This window comes from Saccoglossus kowalevskii, chromosome 17 (genome assembly GCF_978046115.1).
Source record: "Saccoglossus kowalevskii chromosome 17, keSacKowa6.1, whole genome shotgun sequence".
NCBI classification, from domain to species: Eukaryota; Metazoa; Hemichordata; class Enteropneusta; family Harrimaniidae; genus Saccoglossus; species Saccoglossus kowalevskii.
The window spans coordinates 18,986,599-19,009,147 of NC_140657.1; the positions used below are offsets into that span (position 1 = coordinate 18,986,599).

At 35.6% G+C, this 22,549-nt stretch overlaps 2 protein-coding genes across 3 annotated transcripts; both read right to left on the reverse strand.

The window, feature by feature from the left end:
* Window positions 1-770: 770 nt before the first annotated feature.
* LOC146732709 (galactosylceramide sulfotransferase-like) lies at window positions 771-6,673 on the reverse strand. 2 transcript variants are annotated; one of them, XM_085492173.1, is made up of 3 exons: window positions 6,595-6,673; window positions 3,790-3,870; window positions 771-2,507 (listed from the first exon to the last, which is right to left on the reverse strand). In XM_085492173.1, exons 2-3 carry the CDS (start codon window positions 3,826-3,828, stop codon window positions 1,392-1,394), a joined length of 1,155 nt encoding a protein of 384 aa, XP_085348299.1. In that variant the 5' UTR covers window positions 3,829-3,870; window positions 6,595-6,673; the 3' UTR covers window positions 771-1,391. The 2 variants fall into 2 exon arrangements, with proteins under 2 accessions (XP_085348299.1, XP_085348300.1); XM_085492174.1 differs by lacking the exon at window positions 6,595-6,673 and having other exon boundaries at window positions 3,790-3,999.
* Window positions 6,674-15,176: 8,503 nt separating this feature from the next.
* Window positions 15,177-21,044, reverse strand: LOC102808573 (galactosylceramide sulfotransferase-like). The gene is made up of 3 exons (XM_085492175.1): window positions 20,846-21,044; window positions 18,018-18,097; window positions 15,177-16,729 (listed from the first exon to the last, which is right to left on the reverse strand). Exons 2-3 carry the CDS (start codon window positions 18,054-18,056, stop codon window positions 16,298-16,300), a joined length of 471 nt encoding a protein of 156 aa, XP_085348301.1. The 5' UTR covers window positions 18,057-18,097; window positions 20,846-21,044; the 3' UTR covers window positions 15,177-16,297.
* Window positions 21,045-22,549: the final 1,505 nt, after the last annotated feature.

Below are 22,549 nucleotides of genomic sequence, written 5' to 3' on the forward strand. Positions count from 1 at the left end.
CAGCACTTTTATAATGCATTCGTCAAGATTTGTTTGTATCATGATATCAACAAGTACAGTCAAAACAAACTTCGCGTTAGTCGTAGTAGGCAGCAATACCTGACCCTTTTCACGATTGGCCACGATAAAATGATAAACATCTGCGCGACTATCATTTGCATATGAAAGTACCCGAACCTGGTAAGAAATCTTACCAGTGAATTGCAGAACCGGACAGTTGGTCGTGTCTAACGCCACTCCATACTTCCTGTCCCGGCGCTCGCAATTTATTCAATCTTATTACTTTTATACACAATATTTATTAATAATAACAGATGAATATTAGGTACGACCGACTGTCGACAGTCTAGTTGTGTATTAAGTTCGTTGCTAGAACCATCTTATTTTCGGACACCGGAGTAAAAACTACTAAGATAGTCATCAAGTACATCTAGGGTCATTTGTGTATCTGCCGAACTTCAGTAGAATGTGTACTTTTCAACCATTTCATGAACGAGTTAACGAGTATTTTTTGTGGTGGTGGTGGTGGATCAGTTCGAACTTGTCGATGTCTGAGAACGTTGCATATCGCTAGGAAACTTGGTTTTCCCGTCTTTGTTACCTTCAATTTGACTTTCATTCGCATTATTCTGAGCGAGCTGGTCTGCCAGTTCTTACAGTTCTGCAACTTAGCTATTTCCTAGGAGATCAAAATTCACATCCGCCATATGACAAAGAATATATATATTTCGCGCTAAATCTACATGAGCATTTTAAAATAGAATGCCACATTTTTCGTTCAAATCATTGGTTTTATTAGTTCATTAGCATACACATTTATTTATTCTATAATTAAAGTAGTCACTTGTTTCAAAATCATATTTTGTTTACTGAAAATAGTTCCATCAAGTGATGACGTCACACTGTGATACGCATGTGATATTTAATTTTGGGCAATAATTTCACCACATTTAAAATTATAATGTACATATTAAACATTTATTACCAAAATACAGCTAAAGGCATAAAGCAGGAGATGTTATTAAACGACATTTTGCAGAAGAATAGTAAGTAATAACCATGCGCCAGAGAATAATATGGCTGTCCAAATAGTTGGCGACCCGAAAGAGCTCATTTGGATCCTAGCTTAAAAGCTTTTGTGAATGTTTGAAAAACATGTACAGTACTATATTAAACAATAAATGACAACATGCGATCATGTCTGGGTAGTTATATACATAAAATTTAATTATGATGATGAGCTAAAACATTCTAACCAGCAAATGCTCAAAGCAAAAAATATAAAAGACCAGAAAATGCTCAAAGCAATAAATGAAACAGAAATTGGTCAAAACAAATCAAAAAAACGTCGAAAAACGATCATATAATAGTCGAAACATTTTCTTATTTTCTTAGATTTGCTCATCTATTTTGAACTTTTTGGCGAATTTGTTAGGGTCTTGTCGGACTGCAATATGGCGATACCAATCTCCGCTTCTGTATGTCAACTGTTGGCAAAGTTGTGTATTATTTCTAGTTTTATAGACAAGTCGTGTCAAATTACTAATTATAGAGCTAGTTGTTTGGAACATGGCGCATTGGTTGTTATGCACTTTTAAAAGACCCCGAAAGTGTGCCAATTCGACTTCAAAACGTGGTCCAAATTGTCGAATTTTTCTCCACAATGTTCTGTTAAAATAATTGTAAAAGAGATAATCTGCATTTGACCACTTATATACGTTGTGTCGAAATGTGTCTGTGATGGTTTCGCGTGTGGTACGTTGATTTTGTGCTAAATATACTATGTCTTCAAAACTCCAACACAGCAAATTTTTCAACAGAATCAGAGATTCGTCGAAGTATTCAAGTATAAGAACTAGGTCGAATTCTTTGTCCAGTCTCATAATGGTTTCATTCACAATAGTTTCATTGAGTGTGGATTCAAATGACAAACCAAATTCCCTTAACTGATTATTTCTGCCCGCCGATTTTTTTGAGCTCTGTGGTTTTTCAAGGAATGCTTGCATAGACGCCATTACTTCTTTTATATGACTGAAAAAAATCATATGTGACTCTACGTGCGTGGCTGGCTCTCTTAAAATGGTCACATAAATAGGGTTGTCTTCCATGAATGAGTTTATTGTTTTTCTCTGGTACGACACATGACCAGTAAGGATATTGTATTTTGAAGATGAATTAACAACGCCACCAATCGGTGGCAGTATTATCGACTGACTGAGATGCACTTTTCGTATATGTCCGTTTTTTGTGTTACGAGTGGAAAACACGAATGAGAGTTTATTTGCATATCCGTAGCGGCAAAAGATGCAATGGAGTGAAGTACTTCCTGTTTTATGAGTTTTTATGAAGACAATAATACCTGCTGGTTGGCACGTTGATGGTGTGGTTGGTGTCGGTGTCTTTGATGTACCATCTACTACACGTGACACACTAAGTGGCAGCGAGTTGCTTGAGAATCGGCTGTACCATGTCCCAATAGTTCCGATAAGTAGTAACGAGGTCAATATCTGTGAAAATAATCAGTTCAGTGTTATAATGAACTTTATGGCAACGAGAGTAAAACAATTAACTGGGAAGTACATTACCCTGCATAGTTTAGTTAGGAATATAAACGTTACAGTGCACAATGAAGAGTTTTAAAGAATACATTTGTTTTGGACCTTTGTCTATGTATCAGACGATTCGAGTCTAGATTCTAAAATATAAGTAAGCCCATCACATACAAAATCGGCATGAACAAGTACAGAACTTAACATAATCACATGACATAACATCAGAAGTAATGAACGTGCAGAAGATGACAGCAGTCATTTTGTCATGTTATTACACACGTAGGAAGTGATATGCTGTAACACAGATATATTAGACAGCTATAATTTTCTTATGTAAGTTGCGTTTTGTAATGTAATTAAATGATCTACAAAATATTTTTCTGAACATGATAAATGTGTATTTAAAATACATTTTAATCTTTGCGCCAGGCCCTGCACGGCAAGTCACTGTTATATGGTTCTAATCAAACGCAAAGCCAATGATTATGATAATGGTGCTACAATTTTAATTTGTCATATATATTTGTAACATGTACGCATGCTAAAACAGAAAAACGCTTAATATGGCTGGTTTTCAGATAGCTGGTCACGAATGTGTGGTGTTTATGATTAAAAAATCGAAAAACAAAACAAATAAAGGTATTTTCTCGGAAATGATGAGATAAACACAAAGGTTTATTTTTCAATCTCAATGTGTTGATTATTTTGTGAATTTCTCAGGTGAATCTGCCATCTGCACCATACATGACGTTCAGAATTCCCGGTAATGTCATCGCAATTGGGTTTGCTTGTGATATTTATTTCTTGAAATTTATCTATTTATGAAAAATAACAAACCATCAATCGCATTTAAAAAAACTATATACAAATTATATGAAATGATATAGAGTGCTGATTGAAATTTGAAAATGTGTTGCACATAATTAAATTAAAAAAGAGAAACAAGTTACGAATGTCATTCCGTATGGAGTTGCGAAAATATCTCGTATTGTCCATCGTCCCAGTTTCATTGAATTAATCGACACAGTAAGTCTTGTTCAAGTACTTTCCTAATTATGTCACATACTTCATTGCAAGTCCTTCATCAGTTCACACATACTAAGCAGCCATGAATAAAACATTGTTGATTAATTCAGTTGAGATTGTGTACCGTCGCTTCAACTTATTCAACTTTAACTGCCTGTGTCTTAAGTGTTAGTTTGAGGCTTTCAATGCATTTAAAATAATACCAACTTACCGTCAGGACAAAGCATTTAATGTACGACATATTTCCCATCTTATAACACAGATATTTATGTTATGTTATCTCAATAAACACCTAAAAACGTAATTGTTGAGAATTATTATTAATGTTAATGTGTTCAGCTTATTACGAGCATACGGGCAATATGCAAAAATTGTAATAAAGTACTAGCATTGCTATGTTATATAATATAGTACAAGTACATCAGGTTTTTAGTACATTTAATTTTATTAGAACTGAAAAGTGTGGCCGCAGGATACGCAGAATCACGAGCGTTCCTTTTGTGATGAAGTCGACACAGTTCAACACATATTAAATTGACCTGCATTAAGCGTCCATGGCGTAAATGAGAAAGCATAAATGCATGAACTGTTTGTGTTTTAAACACAAAAAACAGCTTGCAATCGGCATTATTTTGTTGAATTATGAAACGAATGCTAGTGTATATGTATCTCAAGATGTATGACATAACTGATCAGTCCATACTGATCCGAGATGTGGCACTATAATGCCATACAATAAAACAATGTTGGCGAAAGTAATGTGCATTAGGTTCCCCTATGCCCAAGTGTGAATGGAATCTTTCTAAGCACAACTGAGATATGGTTTTGAAATATCAGATTTACTTGATTAATGAACACATTTTCAAACACTTTACAGTTAGAATAAGAACGAATCCTCATAATCAAATCAAATCACAGATGGCCAGCTGGAATAAAACAGTTTTGAAAACACTATTTTACCGTGGTGTGACAACAATTAGCTCACATGGTTTTGCAAAGAATCCTGGTTCTAAATGGATCACATAACATATTTGTGGCAGAATTATTTGCAAATTATATACAAATATTTAGGAACAATGCTGCCCAACGTTCAAAGTTTCTTATATATAACATATTTACACGAATTCCTGGCACACATAAAGATCTCATGAAATATTTGTATCATGACAAAAAATGTCATTTCTATCCTCCAAATATTCGCCATATCATACAAAATTTAAACCACATCATGCCACAAACGTGATTGAAAACGAGAATCATTTGAATAAATTATATAACGTATCCTTATTCTGTAAATTGTACGACAAATTAGTTGTGTTCACGCTACACGAAATAAGATTAAAGGTGATTTAGGCTTATCTCACATATTTGCATTTCGGCTATTGGATGGCCAGTCCTTAGCACGGGCTAAGGGGCGCCATCAGACGATGACTTTTGTTAAGCCGCTGTTTACGAAAAATCCTTTTAATTTAGCTTGCATATCCTAGTAAGCATTTTTTTCTATACCCCAGCGAGGAGTCCAACTGTTTCAAAATTTCGCAGTCTTTCTATGTACTGTTAAAAACTCAAGACAGCAATGAAATCACTGACCGATCAAAAATATTTCGGGTAAAGCACTCATCAGTAAAAAATACCAAATTGTTTGGCAATTTTTGTCCAAAAATTGAAGATAACAGCCAAACCACATGACTAATATATAGTTGGCTCCAGTCATACATTTTATATGCAAAAATATCAAGTTTCATACTGATCCAAATTCTGCCAAATCAATTGATTAAGTGAAGTGCACTAGTTCACAATAGGAACTTTTAGATTCATTCAGCAGTTTTTGAAACGAAATGATGAAAAAATCGCGAAAGGCTTGGATCCTAAAGAAGAAGAAAAATCAAGGAAAAACAACTAATACGACACGAGCCCTTCAACCTTTGGCTCTTAATTACAATGGTAACCAAAAAGCTCCCCATAGGCTATGAAACCATATAAACAGGTACAGTCAATATAGCCGTTCATCTATAATGCTGCTTCAAAAGGCATGCCGTAAAATTGGTCCTTTGTTATGCACCAATACACGCAATACAATGTTACTATTCAATCGACTTAAAAAACATGTTAGTTGAAAAATATGGGCTATTGTGAAAGAGTAAAGCTTGCAGTAATGCATACAAACAATTAGTAGACAATGATCTGAATTCGAAGCTGTGTGGGTGTGTCCTTGAACTTTATAACCAATGTAGTAACAGGACGTACCTCTTAACAAAATCAAGCAACCGCGACAAAATTTGCTGTGCGTTCATATCTTTTCCCGTGTCCGTCTTTTTAGTCATTTCTGATACATTTCCTGACCTTAGATGTTCCCAACGCAGAAATAGAAAGTGATAAAAGCTGGATATTTCTCGCATCACACCATCAAAACCATAGCTAGTCGATAATATGTTTACTAAACTCTCAGCAAAGTGAAAGCCACGAAAAGAACGATTAGTTTGATCTTCTTTTTGTCGGTAGTTAGGGCTCCAGACTACGCGTAACTCCGATGGCAGCCATCTTATTCTTTCTGGTATTTATGGTGGACTTGTTGGATACACCCGTACAACGAACATGTCGTCTGCTTTAGATTCTTGTGTATTCTTCCCACACTTTTGAACAAGAAATGTTCAAACCAATGTCTTTTCGTGCATGTAAGATGTAGGGGTAATACCATGAGGTCCATAGTAAACTACTGATAGTAGCAGACGTTTGACTTTTTCAATTTCCCGAGAGTCGTTCTAAAACAGTTTCCCCGTTTTCGTTATTGTGTTCCCGTTTGACTTCATTAAAATGGCTGTTACGGGAAAACAACTTCAAACAGATTACAATCGGTGTTCGTGCTTGTGAATGTTTATCAAACATATTAATAATTGGTGATAGTGAAAATACGAGATATGTCAGAAAGGCAGGTCGGGAAAGTGAATCAAACTAAGCTATATCTAAGTTATGTAATAAATGACATGGACATTTTAGTTTAACCAATTTAACCTACCTTGCAGTTCGTTATGATCGGCAATGGTTAAGATTGGTAGTCCCGTTTAGACAATACATTAGCTAATGGAATGTAGTCGAACTCATAGAACGAAACCATTCAGGTCGAATTTGGACCAACCTTATTGGAATGAAGAGGTGATCAATAATGGACCAATGCATAGAGTGAGGTAATTTGACAGAGCTATACGCACGGCCGATTCACTCAGTGACATTTTCGAGATAGTTAAAATAAGTTCGTTCTCAGGTATGACCTGACATCCCCTTAACCTAAATAGAAGCAACTTAATCTTATGCTAATGATCCGTTGGTTGAAAGGCTATCTAAATATAGACGTAAAGCGTATGCTGCAGTAATAAATGCTACTAAAACCACGCAGTGACATATTTATATTCTGACCTCACTTTCCCGATCATGTGTGTGCGCCCGTGCGTGCGTCCGGAACTGTATCTTAGAAATGCCTGGACCAATCACAATCAAACTTCACACATATATCGTACATGATATTATACATATGCACGTCAATTTGTTTCACGATCTGAATCTAGATGGTCGAATGGCTGCCATTTTTGTGCTAAAAATCATCAAAATCAAGCTTTTCTCGACTGTTTATACATTAGTCATCATGGGACCTTGATGCAAATAATTTTGTTTTTCAGATAAGATTCAAAATGGCCGACTGGCGGCCATTTTGTTTTAATGAATGTGGTTCTCGTGCCACATCTCTGACTTGCTATCAATGATTAGGTTCAAATTTTAAATATTGATTATACATACATCATTTTTGTGCTAAAAAATCATCAAATATCAAGCATTTATGGATGGATTTCGTTCAAACTTGGTACATATATTAGATATTACAGGTTCCTGATGCACATCATTTATTTTTTAGATCGGATTCAAAATAGCTGTCTAGCGGCCATTTTGTTTTAATGAATCGGCTTCTAGACCCATATCTCCGACATGTTTTGACTGATTATATTCTAATTTTAAATATTCATTGTACATCATGTCATAGATAAACAGATATATTGGTTTGACGATCCTATTCAAAATGGCCGAATAGTGGTCATTTTTGTGGTAAAAAATAATCAAATATCAAGCATTTCTGGCATATATGAATGGATTTCTTTCAAACTTGGTACATACATCAGACATTACGGTTTCCTGCTGCACGTCATTTTATTTTTCAGATTGGATTCAAAATGGCTGACTGGTGGCCATTTTGTTTTAATGATTGGGCTCCTTGTAAGTACTCCAACTAGAGTAACAAAACATAGTAAGTCAACTATAAATCACATTTATACTAATTTCTACAATATGCAGATTCCCCACTTGTTGCGGATTTGTTTTTATTTTTTTAATGGCCACATGATCTGTGATCTCTTCGTCAAGACCTTTTCTGTGTCTATGATTCTCAGGCATGATTTGAAAGCTGAATCATAGGACAGTTTATTGTATTTTCAAGACGTTAATTTGACAACTAATAATTTCCGTATTTTTTGATATATGCCCGCTTCCCGTTTAACCCCAAAAAATAGTAAACGTGTAAAAAAGATAAATCATGGATAATTGCAATCAGGAAATCAATAAAAACAAATTATACGTTATTGGGGAAGTTATCAAAAGTAAAAAAATCACAAAAATGTCGTAGGAAACACCAGAAGACTCTGATTTCCGTTTTTAGAAAGCCGCGTATAAAACAATATTTTAATATATGTAAGAGTGACTTATCACTCAACAACTTTTATCGGTTTTAAAAAACAAACATGAAACAAATATCAGCTTCAGCTGATTTTAATGTAGATTGAATATTAGGGGCATAGTGTCCATCGAGTATGGAGTGGAAATTGTTGACTCAGTAGTACTGTAACTACATATATAGTAGAACATTTGGTGATTAGTTATGTAATATCATCTATCAATATCACGAATAAAAAGCATCACGTGACTGTTTGCGTTATAATCAGATGATTTTAATATTCTTCAGAACCACTAATCCTCGTGTGTATCGTCTATATAAATTGTGTGCAGTTTGAAAGCGGCGACAGGCTACGTGGCTGGGCGGCAGCACAGAATTTAACAAAAAACTTACCTTACTTTAATAGAGTCACATCAATGTGAATCTTTTGTTGAAGCTGTTTAAAATCAGCTATTATGTGTATTGCATTTTTTTTGGCTAATTAATTACAATAAATATTTAGCGAAATATTTATTTAATATTTACGAATATTTAACCAGTAGTGTGGTGGGTTATATGCATTGGAATACACTGCAGGTGCGCGCTGTCCTAATGATATAAGCGTATTTGCATATGAATAGTTGGGTATCGTATGTGAAGTCAATGACTCTCGTACTGCAGTACGTGCCTCAATTGTGTGATTAGTGGAGCAGGTAAACCAGATGTTATTTGCTGTTGGCGACCATGTATTTTCATCAGTTACTGTTCCATTTTGATATTTGAAATAAGGAAATGAAAAGCTGTCAGAATAACTATTCAAGTAAAACTACCTTCAGAATGTGAGTCAAACAGACTGACCACTAGACCACGGAGACTACACGTCTGGCTATGAAGCAAGCATTGATGTTGGCGCTCGGGGTTTCCATTATGTTTCGTGGGTTCGAATTTTGCATGAGGCTATTTGTAACTTTTCGCATGGTCTTATGTCTAATTCAATAAATATTGAATTGCAGTACACATTGCGTGGAAATATTTGTTTTATTCCAAATAGCGTTGAATGTTCTTGTTCTTTTACTCAAAACTCTACTTTCACAAATAAAGCGTCTGAATAATCCTAAACGACGTATATTATTACAATATACTGTAGTGTATGACCAGGGGTGTATTGATGGTTGGCACAAGGTACAATGTCTAGCCTGTCGGACCATGCTTTTAACAAGCATGCTGTAAACAAGGCAGTTTGCTAATATTTCGACCAGCCTGCCTTCTTCCTCGTCCGTACGAAATTCCACCATCATGAAGTATGCATCACGAGACTAAATACTGTCTTCTCATTGGATAAAGGTTGCACAGCAAAGTGGGGGAATGGGTGACTACGTAAACGATTACAACCCCGACTCAAAACGTTTTATTAAACATGTGGAATTGTTCAAAGTGAACAAATCTGACTTCGTCTCGACTGAAGACTGTGTACTTATGGGGCACCGGGTTACAGATGTTGTAAGGCATCTTTTTTAGTCCATTGGTAGGGCTATTTCGTCAAAACATCAAAATCATAGTTTATTAGATCAAACTATTGAGTATACCTATTATAAATAGAACTATTGATCAAAAATGATAAACTGGAACAGGATGGTATGGTAATCGCTGCTCTAAATGTCTTACTAATGTGTCAATGTGTTTTTCATTGATTTGCTCTTTCAAGTATTTTTCATCATCGTGCTGTTTACATTTTCAACATCAACTGCTTTCATCTGTTGTACATTAGAAATGGGCGCACCATAAGATTTAGTAAACTGTATTCGAATTCAGGTGTCTGTGGCGCTTTGGAATGTTGACTGCCATGAGACATTAAAACACACAATAGCAACATTAATAGTAACTCGTCAATAGGTGAAAAAATGACAGCTTATATTAATCGCCACAACGTGACTCTAACTCCGAATCAACCAGGTTACTGATGTAACTATCGTTCATCCTAGCTACCGAAATCTCGATGCCGGCGAGTTGAAGACGGTTGAATGGGCTTCCGAACTTTTTTATGCATGTAGACTGGGCATACATACTGTAATTGTTGTCATAAAAGTCGTATAACTGTCATAAACTTGTGCTGAATTACTTGAAAAATAGAACCGCGTTGGCTGCTTGACACGATATGAGTTGAAGACAATAAACAGTGCAATGAATTAATATATCAGTAGTATAGAGATCTTTCTTCACAACGCCGTGAACGAGCTGATCAGCTGTTTGTCTTCAATGCACTCTGCTACATTTCCGGCGATCGTTGATGCAATGAGAGCGACGGTACATAACGGTTGTATGATATCACTTGATTTCAACGACTCCATCATTTTAAGAAATCTGACACACAATTCCCCAGATTCATTCAACAAAAATGGCAGTTTAGAGTTTATTGTTCCATAACATGACAAAATACTTCGGTTGCTGAATGGTGCTTTCTTTAATTGTGGATGGCGATGTTGCTAACATTCCTGGATGGATTTGCCCCTGCAATACATTGCATTCTCGTAGATTGTCCTTTAATGGTAGACCGAGCTGTAAAATTAGATCCAGTACTGGGTCAAAGTTCATTATGTAGGTTGTTCTGCCAGGGAATATAGAACGGTGAAGTCTAATGTGATGGCGTTCCTGTTTACTTTAGATTGAATGATGTCTACAATATTAGATTAGCAGCGAATGTCAACCCCAGTTTCATGGCATCTCAATGACCCGGTGTTGCTCTTTGAAAGTGAACTAATACGTCTGAGTGGAGTATTATTCCATTATCTCTACAGAATTAAAGCTAGTCGCGACCTCTGATCCACTCGTTTTCACAACCTGAGGCTTAATTAAGCCTAGTAGAAGTCACAGATTTTTCATCTGACGTTGACTTTGGACTTCTTCTGTACTGAGTCTTTGTTGTCGTTTCGGTCGGCGTTCTTGCGTTTACTGGAGGTTATACATTTCAGCATGGATATGTTGTACTCTCGTACTAGACAGTAGGCTTTTCGACAGTGCTAAATATATAACCACGATTTGGCTGTTTAATATTAGCCGTACTTTGCATAATAATTAAGTATAATCAAATTGCTACGTAATCGTACATATATAAGTTCTGTGAAATTTGCGGTGGTATAGTGGTATGGGACTGACTTGTAACTCGTTTACCTACAAAGCTTGCCTACACATGCAACACTAATGCAAATTCATACAAAACGCCGTATCGGTTCAAAACCCTGGCCTACGTTGGGTCAAGTAAGCAGGTTGCTTTCCTTCTTTTAATTCAGCAAACAGGTGTGTTGAAGCACACAATCTGGTAATTACCAGGTCTAGGCAAGGCGGCTAAAATAATTGGGTCAAATTCTCAAAAGTTGGTTATATAAGATGAGGTCTTTCACATCGCATTTCAGATAAAACGCAGTGAAATAACCCATTAGCTTACAATAACCATATCATTTTAACTCTACGAACGCTGATAGTTCATTTCGTGGTGTGAGACCTAAATGTACAACGTCGGTATATAGCGTGTATGCTATGTTACAACTGACATGGGAAATGTTTTAATAAAAATATAAATCGAAGATAAATCATTGATAGTTACAGCTATTGTCTCTTCAAAATCGGTGCATGGAAAGTTGCAAGAGAAAATAAATAAATTGTAAATAATATTGCAGAAATAATTTTATCTAATTCCACGATACCGCCAGAGTTTTGTGTCAATCCTCACCTGCGACTCGGATTGATGCTACTCTGGCAATAATTACGATGGTAAGACGAAATAATGATAAAATAATAAACAATAATAGTACAATAATTACCCAATGATGGTGAAAAAATTCCACAATTATGGTAAAATAATGAAAACATAATGAAATATTAATAGTATAATATTAATGGTAAGATTGGTTAGAGTGTCTTCTGACTTCAAACTAAGAGAAAATATTATGGGATTATATATCACATGTATACATATCCTTTAACTCGTCTATTCATATGGAACGCGATATGACCACCATCACCTCTATTTCTATGGAAATCACTACGCGTTGTTGAAATATATGGTGAATGCTAGCATAGCCATGAATAATGTGTTTGCTGCTGCTGTTTTGGACTTTATTTCACGTATCCGTGACATACACAAGAAACATGCAAGGATTATCTATTAGTCGTATCGATATTTCGACTGGGATTTTACGCTCAAAAAACAGCAAAAACTGAATGTTAAGAATGTTAAGTTTATTAACTCTCATTGGCTGTCATTTGAATCATATGTTTGTCTTGTGTCAGATTGTGATTGTGATCAGATATCTTGACTCTTTAAATCTCGAAGGGACTTTTTAAACTGTTTGTCCAATTGTTGGTGTGCATTGCTAATTACGGTGACATAGCTGCCTTCTGTTGATCAGGGACTGTGTGCTGGTTGAGTTCGACTTTCTCGTTCAGGATTCTTTATTGATATTTCTGGATATGGCTCATTATCAAGCTCAGCATAATTTCTGCCAAGTCACCAAATGTGAAATTGCTATTTACTTTCAGATGCTAAATAGGTGCCATGGTACAAACAAATTAGACTGGCACAGTCTGGGCGATTTATTTTTTTTGAATTTAAAATTAAATTTAAAAAATAGTGCAATAGAGGTGTTAACGCGAAATCCCCTGTAACCGCGAAATCAACCAGACTGGACGTTTTTGCCGCGCCTCCTGTGGTGAAAGCAAGAACTAGTGTGTTTTTCATAATAGTTTTTATGTTAATGAGCAGAATGACAGGCAAGAATGTTATCCAATCAGAGTGATTTGACCTTTTAAACTATATCTAGTTAACCTTGGTACATGAATACTTCACTTTTCTTTTATAACAAACGAACTACTATTTATAATGTTTCGTACAAAGTATTCTAATGGAGAGAAGTAGCCTGCGTGTAGCTTTATCTCGCATGGGTTACAGTGAAGCGCGATCTGGACAGAAGACCCACAATGTTTACCTCATTATGCAGCGCGCACGCCCCCACTCCTTTTCTGTATCCGTTCAGTGATGTCACTGCATATCATGAATAAATAATAGCAACAGATTAGATGCAAATAAGACCAGTCTCTGCTGGTTTCGCGTTCACCCCACCTTTCGCAAAACTATTTTTCCTTTTTTTAACTGAAAAAAAATCACTACAGATGGGCCAGTCTAAAACAAATGTATATGTACAGTGATACAAATAAAACGTGGTTTGCAACAAATGTTGGTAAATATCTTAAAGTTTTGATAAAAAACAATACTTTTATCATAAGGGAATGTTAGTTCGTGAACTTTTTCGTTCAAAAACATATATTTAGTCGCTTTCTCAAATATTCTATCACAAAAGAAACCAGCTATATTAGGTTGTACAGGTTTGGTCTCCTGGAGGTCTCTTGGAGGTCACCGCAATAACTGTTTTCGAGCACATCAATAATATATTGTATTTCCTAGCATAGAGGTGCAAATAAACACAATGAACTTAGTTTGTAGGCCGGGTACAATGGGAGTGCCTATTATGTGGAATCAGACCTTCGCTTAAATAGAAAATATAGAAAACCGGAAGAGACTATTTCGCGATCAACAAAACTACGACATGCGAAGAAAATCGAATTTGTTGTGGCACAGACGATCGATCTTCATCTTGTCAGTTCGTATGCATGCAGAAAATGTGGACTGAGAGCGTCGACTCTGCCAAAAAACAGGGATGAGTTCAGGAAAAAAATTCAACAAACTAAGCGAGAGTTATTGGAAAGATCGCAGTCATTTTCCTCTAAGAGAATGGCAACTGGTTTCGTCAAAACTAGTTCTCTTTGAAAAGACGAATGTCAACACGGCACGCTGACGAACACATCTCTCCCCTCTGTGTAGTTTGCGATAGTGTCTCGCTGGTATTCTTTGCAAGAAATATCATGGTAGTCTAAACGTTCCAGCACTTTTATAATGCATTCGTCAAGATTTGTTTGTATCATGATATCAACAAGTACAGTCAAAACAAACTTCGCGTAAGTCGTGGGAGATCGTAGTAGGCAGCAATACCTGACCCTTTTCACGATTGGCCACGATAAAATGATAGACATCTGCGCGACTATCATTTGCATATGAAAGTACCCGAATCTGGTAAGAAATCTTACCAGTGAATTGCAGAACCGGACAGTCGGTCGTGTCTAACGGCACTCCATACTTCCTTTCCCGATGCTCGCAATTTATTCACTCTTATTACTTTTATACACAATATTTATTAATAATAACAGATTAATATTAGGTACGACAGACTGTCGACAGTCTAGTTGTGTATTAAGTTCGTTGCTAGAACCATCTTATTTTCGGACACCGGAGTAAAAACTACTAAGATAGTCATCAAGTACATCTAGGGTCATTTGTGTATCTGCCGAACTTCAGTTGAATGTGTACTTTTCAACCATTTCTTGAACTAGTTAACTGTATTTTTTGTGGTGGTGGTGGTGGATCAGTTCAAACTTGTCGATGTCTAAGAACGTCGCATATCGCTAGGAAACTTGGTTTTCCCGTCTTTGTTACCTTGAATTTGACCTTCATTCGCATTATTCTGAGCGAGCTGGTCTGCCAGTTCTTACAGTTCTGCAACTTAGCTATTTCCTAGGAGATCAAAATTCACATCCGCCGTATGACAAAGAATATATATATTTCGCGCTAAATCTACATGAGCATTTTAAAATAGAATGCCACACTTTCCCTTCAAATCATTGGTTTCATTAGTTCATTAGCATACACATTTATTTATTCTATAATTAAAGTAGTCACTTGTTTCAAAATCATATTTTGTTTACTGAAAATAGTTCCATCAAGTGATGACGTCACACTGTGGGGATACGCATGTGATATTTAATTTTGGGCAATAATTTCACCACATTTAAAATTATAATGTACATATTAAACATTTATTACCAAAATACAGCTAAAGGCATAAAGCAGGAGATGTTATTAAACGACATTTTGCAGAAGAATAGTAAGTAATAACCATGCGCCAGAGAATAATATGGCTGTCCAAATAGTTGGCGACACGGAAGAGCTCATTTGGATCCTAGCATAAAAACTTTTGTGAATGTTTGAAAAACATGTACAGTACTATATTAAACAATAAATGACAACATGCGATAATGTCTGGGTAGTTATATACATAAAATTTAATTATGATGATGAGCTAAAACATTCTAACCAGCAAATGCTCAAAGCAAAAAATATAAAAGACCAGAAAATGCTCAAAGCAATCAATGAAACAGAAATTGATCAAAACAAATCAAAAAAACGTCGAAAAACGATCATATAATAGTCGAAACATTTTCTTATTTTCTTAGATTTGCTCATCTATTTTGAACTTGTTGGCGAATTTGTTAGGGTCTTGTCGGACTGCAATATGGCGATACCAATCTCCGCTTCTGTATGTCAACTGTTGGCAAAGTTGTGTATTATTTCTAGTTTTATAGACAAGTCGTGTCAAATTACTATTAATTATAGAGCTAGTTGTTTGGAACGGTCTGCATTGGTTGTTATGCACTTTTAAAAGACCCCGAAAGTGTGCCAATTCGACTTCAAAACGTGGTCCAAATTGTCGAATTTTTCTCCACAATGTTCTGTTAAAATAATTGTAAAAGAGATAATCTGCATTTGACCACTTATATACGTTGTGTCGAAATGTGTCTGTGATGGTTTCGCGTGTGGTACGTTGATTTTGTGCTAAATATACTATGTCTTCAAAACTCCAACACAGCAAATTTTTCAACAGAATCAGAGATTCGTCGAAGTATTCAAGTATAAGAACTAGGTCGAATTCTTTGTCCAGTCTCATAATGGTTTCATTCACAATAGTTTCATTGAGTGTGGATTCAAATGACAAACCAAATTCCCTTAACTGATTATTTCTGCCCGCCGATTTTTTTGAGCTCTGTGGTTTTTCAAGGAATGCTTGCATAGACGCCATTACTTCTTTTCTATGACTGAAAAAATTCATATGTGACTCTACGTGCGTGGCTGGCTCTCTTAAAATGTCACATAAATAGGGTTGTCTTCCATGAATGAGTTTATTGTTTTTCTCTGGTACGACACATGACCAGTAAGGATATTGTATTTTGAAGATGAATTAACAACGCCACCAATCGGTGGCAGTATTATCGACTGACTGAGATGCACTTTTCGTATATGTCCGTTTTTTGTGTTACGAGTGGAAAACACGAATGAGAGTTTATTTGCATATCCGTAGCGGCAAAAGATGCAATGGAGTGAAGTACTTCCTGTTTTATGAGTTTTTATAAAGACAATAATCCCTGCTGGTTGGCACGTTGATGGTGTGGTTGGTGCCGGTGTCTTTGATGTACCATCTACTACACGTGACACACTAAGTGGCAGCGAGTTGCTTAAGAATCGGCTGTACCATGTCCCAATAGTTCCGATAAGTAGTAACGAGGTCAATATCTGTGAAAATAATCAGTTCAGTGTTATAATGAACTTTATGGCAACGAGAGTAAAACAATTAACTGGGAAGTACATTACCCTGCATAGTTTAGTTAGGAATATAAACGTTACAGTGCACAATGAAGAGTTTTAAAGAATACATTTGTTTTGGATCTATGTCTATGTATCAGACGATTCGAGTCTAGATTCTAAAATATAAGTAAGCCCATCACATACAAAATCGGCATGAACAAGTACAGAACTTAACATAATCACATGACATAACATCAGAAGTAATGAACGTGCAGAAGATGACAGCAGTCATTTTGTCATGTTATTACACACGTAGGAAGTGATATGCTGTAACACAGATATATTAGACAGCTATAATTTTCTTATGTAAGTTGCGTTTTGTAATGTAATTAAATGATCTACAACATATTTTTCTGAACATGATAAATGTGTATTTAAAATACATTTTAATCTTTGCGCCAGGCCCTGCACGGCAAGTCACTGTTATATGGTTCTAATCAAACGCAAAGCCAATGATTATGATAATGGTGCTACAATTTTAATTTGTCATATATATTTGTAACATGTACGCATGCTACAACAGAAAAACGCTTAATATGGCTGGTTTTCAGATAGCTGGTCACGAATGTGTGGTGTTTATGATTAAAAAATCGAAAAACAAAACAAATAAAGGTATTTTCTCGGAAATGATGAGATAAACACAAAGAAGGTTTATTTTTCAATCACAATGTGTTGATTATTTTGTGAATTTCTCAGGTGAATCTGCCATATGCACCATACATGACATTCAGAATTTACGGTAATGTCATCGCAATTGGGTTTGCTTGTGATATTTATTTCTTGAAATTTATCTATTTATGAAAAATAACAAGCCATCAATCGCATTTAAAAAAACTATATACAAATTATATGAAATGATACAGAGTGCTGATTGAAATTTGAAAATGTGTTGCACATAATTAAATTAAAAAAGAGAAACAAGTTACGAATGTCATTCCGTATGGAGTTGCGAAAATATCTCGTATTGTCCATCGTTCCAGTTTCATTGAATTAATCGACACAGTAAGTCTTGTTCAAGTACTTTCCTAATTATGTCACATACTTCATTGCAAGTCCTTCATCAGTTCACACATACTAAGCATCCATGAATAAAACATTTTTGTTGATTGATTCAGTTGAGATTGTGTACCGTCGCTTCAACTTATTCAACTTTAACTGCCTGTGTCTTAAGTGTTAGTTTGAGGCTTTCAATGCATTTAAAATAATACCAACTTACCGTCAGGACAAAGCATTTAATGTACGACATATTTCCCATCTTCTAACACAGATATTTATGTTATGTTATCTCAATAAACACTACAAAAAGTAAATGTTGAGAATTATTATTAATGTTAATGTGTTCAGCTTATTACGAGCATACGGGCAATATGCAAAAATTGTAATAAAGTACTAGCATTGCTATGTTATATAATATAGTACAAGTACATCAGGTTTTTAGTACATTTAATCTTATTAGAACTGGAAAGTGTGGCCGCAGGATACGCAGAATCACGAGCGTTCCTTTTGTGATGAAGTCGACACAGTTCAACACATATTAAATTGACCTGCATTAAGCGTCCATGGCGTAAATGAGAAAGCATAAATGCATGAACTGTTTGTGTTTTAAACACAAAAACAGCTTGCAATCGGCATTATTTTGTTGAATTATGAAACGAATGCTAGTGTATATGTATCTCAAGATGTATGACATAACTGATCAGTCCATACTGATCCGAGATGTGGCACTATAATGCCATACAATAAAACAATGTTGACCAAAGTAATGTGCATTAGGTTCCCCTATGCCCAAGTGTGAATGGAATCTTTCTAAGCACAACTGAGATATGGTTTTGAAATATCAGATTTACTTGATTAATGAACACATTTTCAAACACTTTACAGTTAGAATAAGAACGAATCCTCATAATCAAATCAAATCACAGATGGCCAGCTGGAATAAAACAGATTTGAAAACACTATTTTATCGTGGTGTGACAACAATTAGTTCACATGGTTTTGCAAAGAATCCTGGTTCTAAATGGATCACATAACATATTTGTGGCAGAATTATTTGCAAATTATATACAAATATTTAGGAACAATGCTGCCCAAGGTTCAAAGTTTCTTATATATAACATATTTACACGAATTCCTGGCACACATAGAGATCTCATGAAATATTTGTATCATGACAAAAAATGTCATTTCTGTCTTCCAAATATTCGCCATATCATACAAAATTTAAACCACATCATGCCACAAACGTGATTGAAAACGAGAATCATTTGAATAAATTATATAACGTATCCTTATTCTGTAAATTGTACGACAAATTAGTTGTGTTCACGCTACACGAAATAAGATTAAAGGTGATTTAGGCTTATCTCACATATTTGCATTTCGGCTATTGGATGGCCAGTCCTTAGCACGGGCTAAGGAGCGCCATCAGACGATGACTTTTGTTAAGCCGCTGTTTACGAAAAATCCTTTTAATTTAGCTTGCATATCCTAGTAAGCATTTTTTTCTATACCCCAGCGAGGAGTCCAACTGTTTCAAAATTTCGCAGTCTTTCTATGTACTGTTAAAAACTCAAGACAGCAATGAAATCACTGACCGATCAAAAATATTTTATTTTTATTTTCAATTTGACCGGGTAAAGCACTCATCAGTAAAAAATACCAAATTGTTTGGCAATTTTTGTCCAAAAATTGAAGATAACAGCCAAACCACATGACTAATATATAGTTGGCTCCAGTCATACATTTTATATGCAAAAATATCAAGTTTCATACTGATCCAAATTCTGCCAAATCAATTGATTAAGTGAAGTGCACTAGTTCACAATAGGAACTTTTAGATTCATTCAGCAGTTTTTGAAACGAAATGATGAAAAAATCGCGAAAGGCTTGGATCCTAAAGAAGAAGAAAAATCAAGAAAAAAACAGACTAATACGACACGAGCCCTTCAACCTTTGGCTCTTAATTACAATGATAACCAAAAACTCCCCTTAGGCTATGAAACCATATAAACAGGTACAGTCAATATAACCGTTCATCTATAGTGCTGCTTCAAAAGGCATGCCATAAAATTGGTCCTTTGTTATGCACCAATACACGCAATACAATGTTACTATTCAATCGACTTAAAAAACATGTTACTTGAAAAATATGGGCTATTGTGAAAGAGTAAAGTTTGCAGTAATGCATACAAACAAGGATCCGAATTCGAAGCTGTGTGGGTATGTCCTTGAACTTTTTAACCAATGTAGTAACAGGACATACCTCTTAACAAAATCAAGCAACCGCGACAAAATTTGCTGTGCGTTCATATCTTTTCCCACGTCCGTCTTTTTAGTCATTTCTGATACATTTCCTGACCTTAGATTTCCCCAACGCATAAATAGAAAGTGATAAAAGCTGGATATTTCTCGCATCACATCATCAAAACCATAGCTAGTCGATAATATGTTTACTAAACTCTCAGCAAAGTGAAAGCCGCGAAAAGAACGATTAGTTTGATCTTCTTTTTGTCGGGAGTTAGGGCTCCAGACCACGCGTAACTCCGATGGCAGCCATCTTATTCTTTCTGGTATTTCTGGTGGACTTGTTGGATACACCCGTACAACGAACATGTCGTCTGCTTTAGATTCTTGTGTATTCTTCCCACACTTTTGAACGAGAAATGTTCAAACCAATGTCTTTTCGTGCATGTAAGATGTAGGGGTAATACCATGAGGTCCATAGTAAACTACTGATAGTAGCAGACGTTTGACTTTTTCAATTTCTCGAGAGTCGTTCTAAAACAGTTTCCCCGTTTAGTAATTGTGTTCCCGTTTGACTTCAATAAAATGGCTGTTACGGAACAACAACTTCAAACAGATTACAATCGGTGTTCGTGCTTGTGAATGTTTATCAAACATATTAATAATTGGTGATAGTGAAAATACGAGATATGTCAGAAAGACAGGTGCACCGCAGGCAGTAATGAAAGCCCAAGTCGGGAAAGTGAATCAAACTAAGCTATATCTAAGTTATGGACATTTTAGTTTAACCAATTAACCTACCTTGCAGTTCATTATGATCGGCAATGGTTAAGATTGATAGTCTCGTTTAGACAATAGATTAGCTAATGGAATGTAGTCGAACTCATAGGACGAAACCATACAGGTCGAACTTGGACCAACCTTATTGGAATGAAGAGGTGATCAATAATGGACCAATGCATAGAGTGAGGTAATTTGACAGAGCTATACACACGGCCGATTCACTCAGTGACATTTTCGAGATAGTTAAAATAAGTTCGTTCTCAGGTATGACCTGACATCCCCTTAACCTAAATAGAAGCATCTTAATCTTATGCTAATGATCCGTTGGTTGAAAGGCTATCTAAATATAAATGTAAAGCGTATGCTGTAGTAATAAATGCTACTAAAACCACACAGTGACATATTTATATTCTGACCTCACTTTCCCGCTCATGTTATGTCGAGGGTACTGGGCACACCTACATTGTAGCTGACCTTCAAAAACAAAAACGAACCCCCCCCCCGCTTTAATTCATATTCTGTATTTGATTTTTCCATTACCCATACACATGTTGATAATGTAAATGGTGCCTCACATATTTCCAAAGTAGAAATGCAACTTTAAGTATAAATCATGCCTGTCAAACATTGACAAGTATTTTTCCCGCCAACATTGCCCAAATCGTGTTACTTTATGTTATGAATTTCGAGATTAATATAATATATATATTATTAAAGGTACAACAGCTTATTAAGCAATCATTATTACATACCATACGACAACATTTATTTAATTTTTGTGTTATGAAAATAGCAAACCACAACATAAACATCAATAGGAATAAATGAAGAATACACTATGAAGGAAATTTAACACAAACGTCAGACAAATTCGTGTGGAAGTCAAGTCTCTTTGTCGAAACACACTCCTTAACGTTTATCATTAATTTTTTTTTTGTTATACCATAGAATATAGGGAACATGTTTATGGTTATACTATGTGTCATAAGGTCTTACGTTGTCAGTGAAGTCACTGAGATCATTTCCATGGCAACATTCTATATAAATTAACTTTGCCTAAAGTAGTGAATGCCAAAATCAATGTAGGACATACATTAAACCATTATCGATGGAGTTTTCAGGGTAATATAACCGACTCAAAAAGTGCGATGTGAACTCAAAGCAACCAACCGCGATTTTGAATTGCACCCAGGTGCCTTTCAAGTGAACGCTTACATGGGTAATATTAAGAGGAACAGAATGCACGAACACGTATAGTCATCGTAACTTGTGTCTACTTTATTGCCTATTATTTGTAATGTACGATCCATGGTGTGTGTCTCTCTCGCTGGCGTTTGACTGTGATAGGTGTTGTAATATATCTGGATTTGTCGTGTCGAGCTATGAAGTATTTGTGAGTTACTATAATTGTTTAGTATTAAATGTAAATTTATGTCAATACTTGCGTTTCCTGGTAATTAATCTTACACGACGAGAAGTCGAACTTAAAATAATGTGCGAAGAACAAAACCGGTACAGTAGAGAACATTGAAAAACATGGAACTCCAAAATCAACTAATATTCCGGAAAATACCGATCAAATTGTCGTTCGTTCAATCAATCCATCCAGAAGTGGTAGAAGACTAGATTGAAGTAGCACATAGAACCGGAGAGAAATGAAAACCCAAGGAGAACATGTATCGACCACTTCTTAAGCAGACAAGAATTATCTGGGCACGGTAC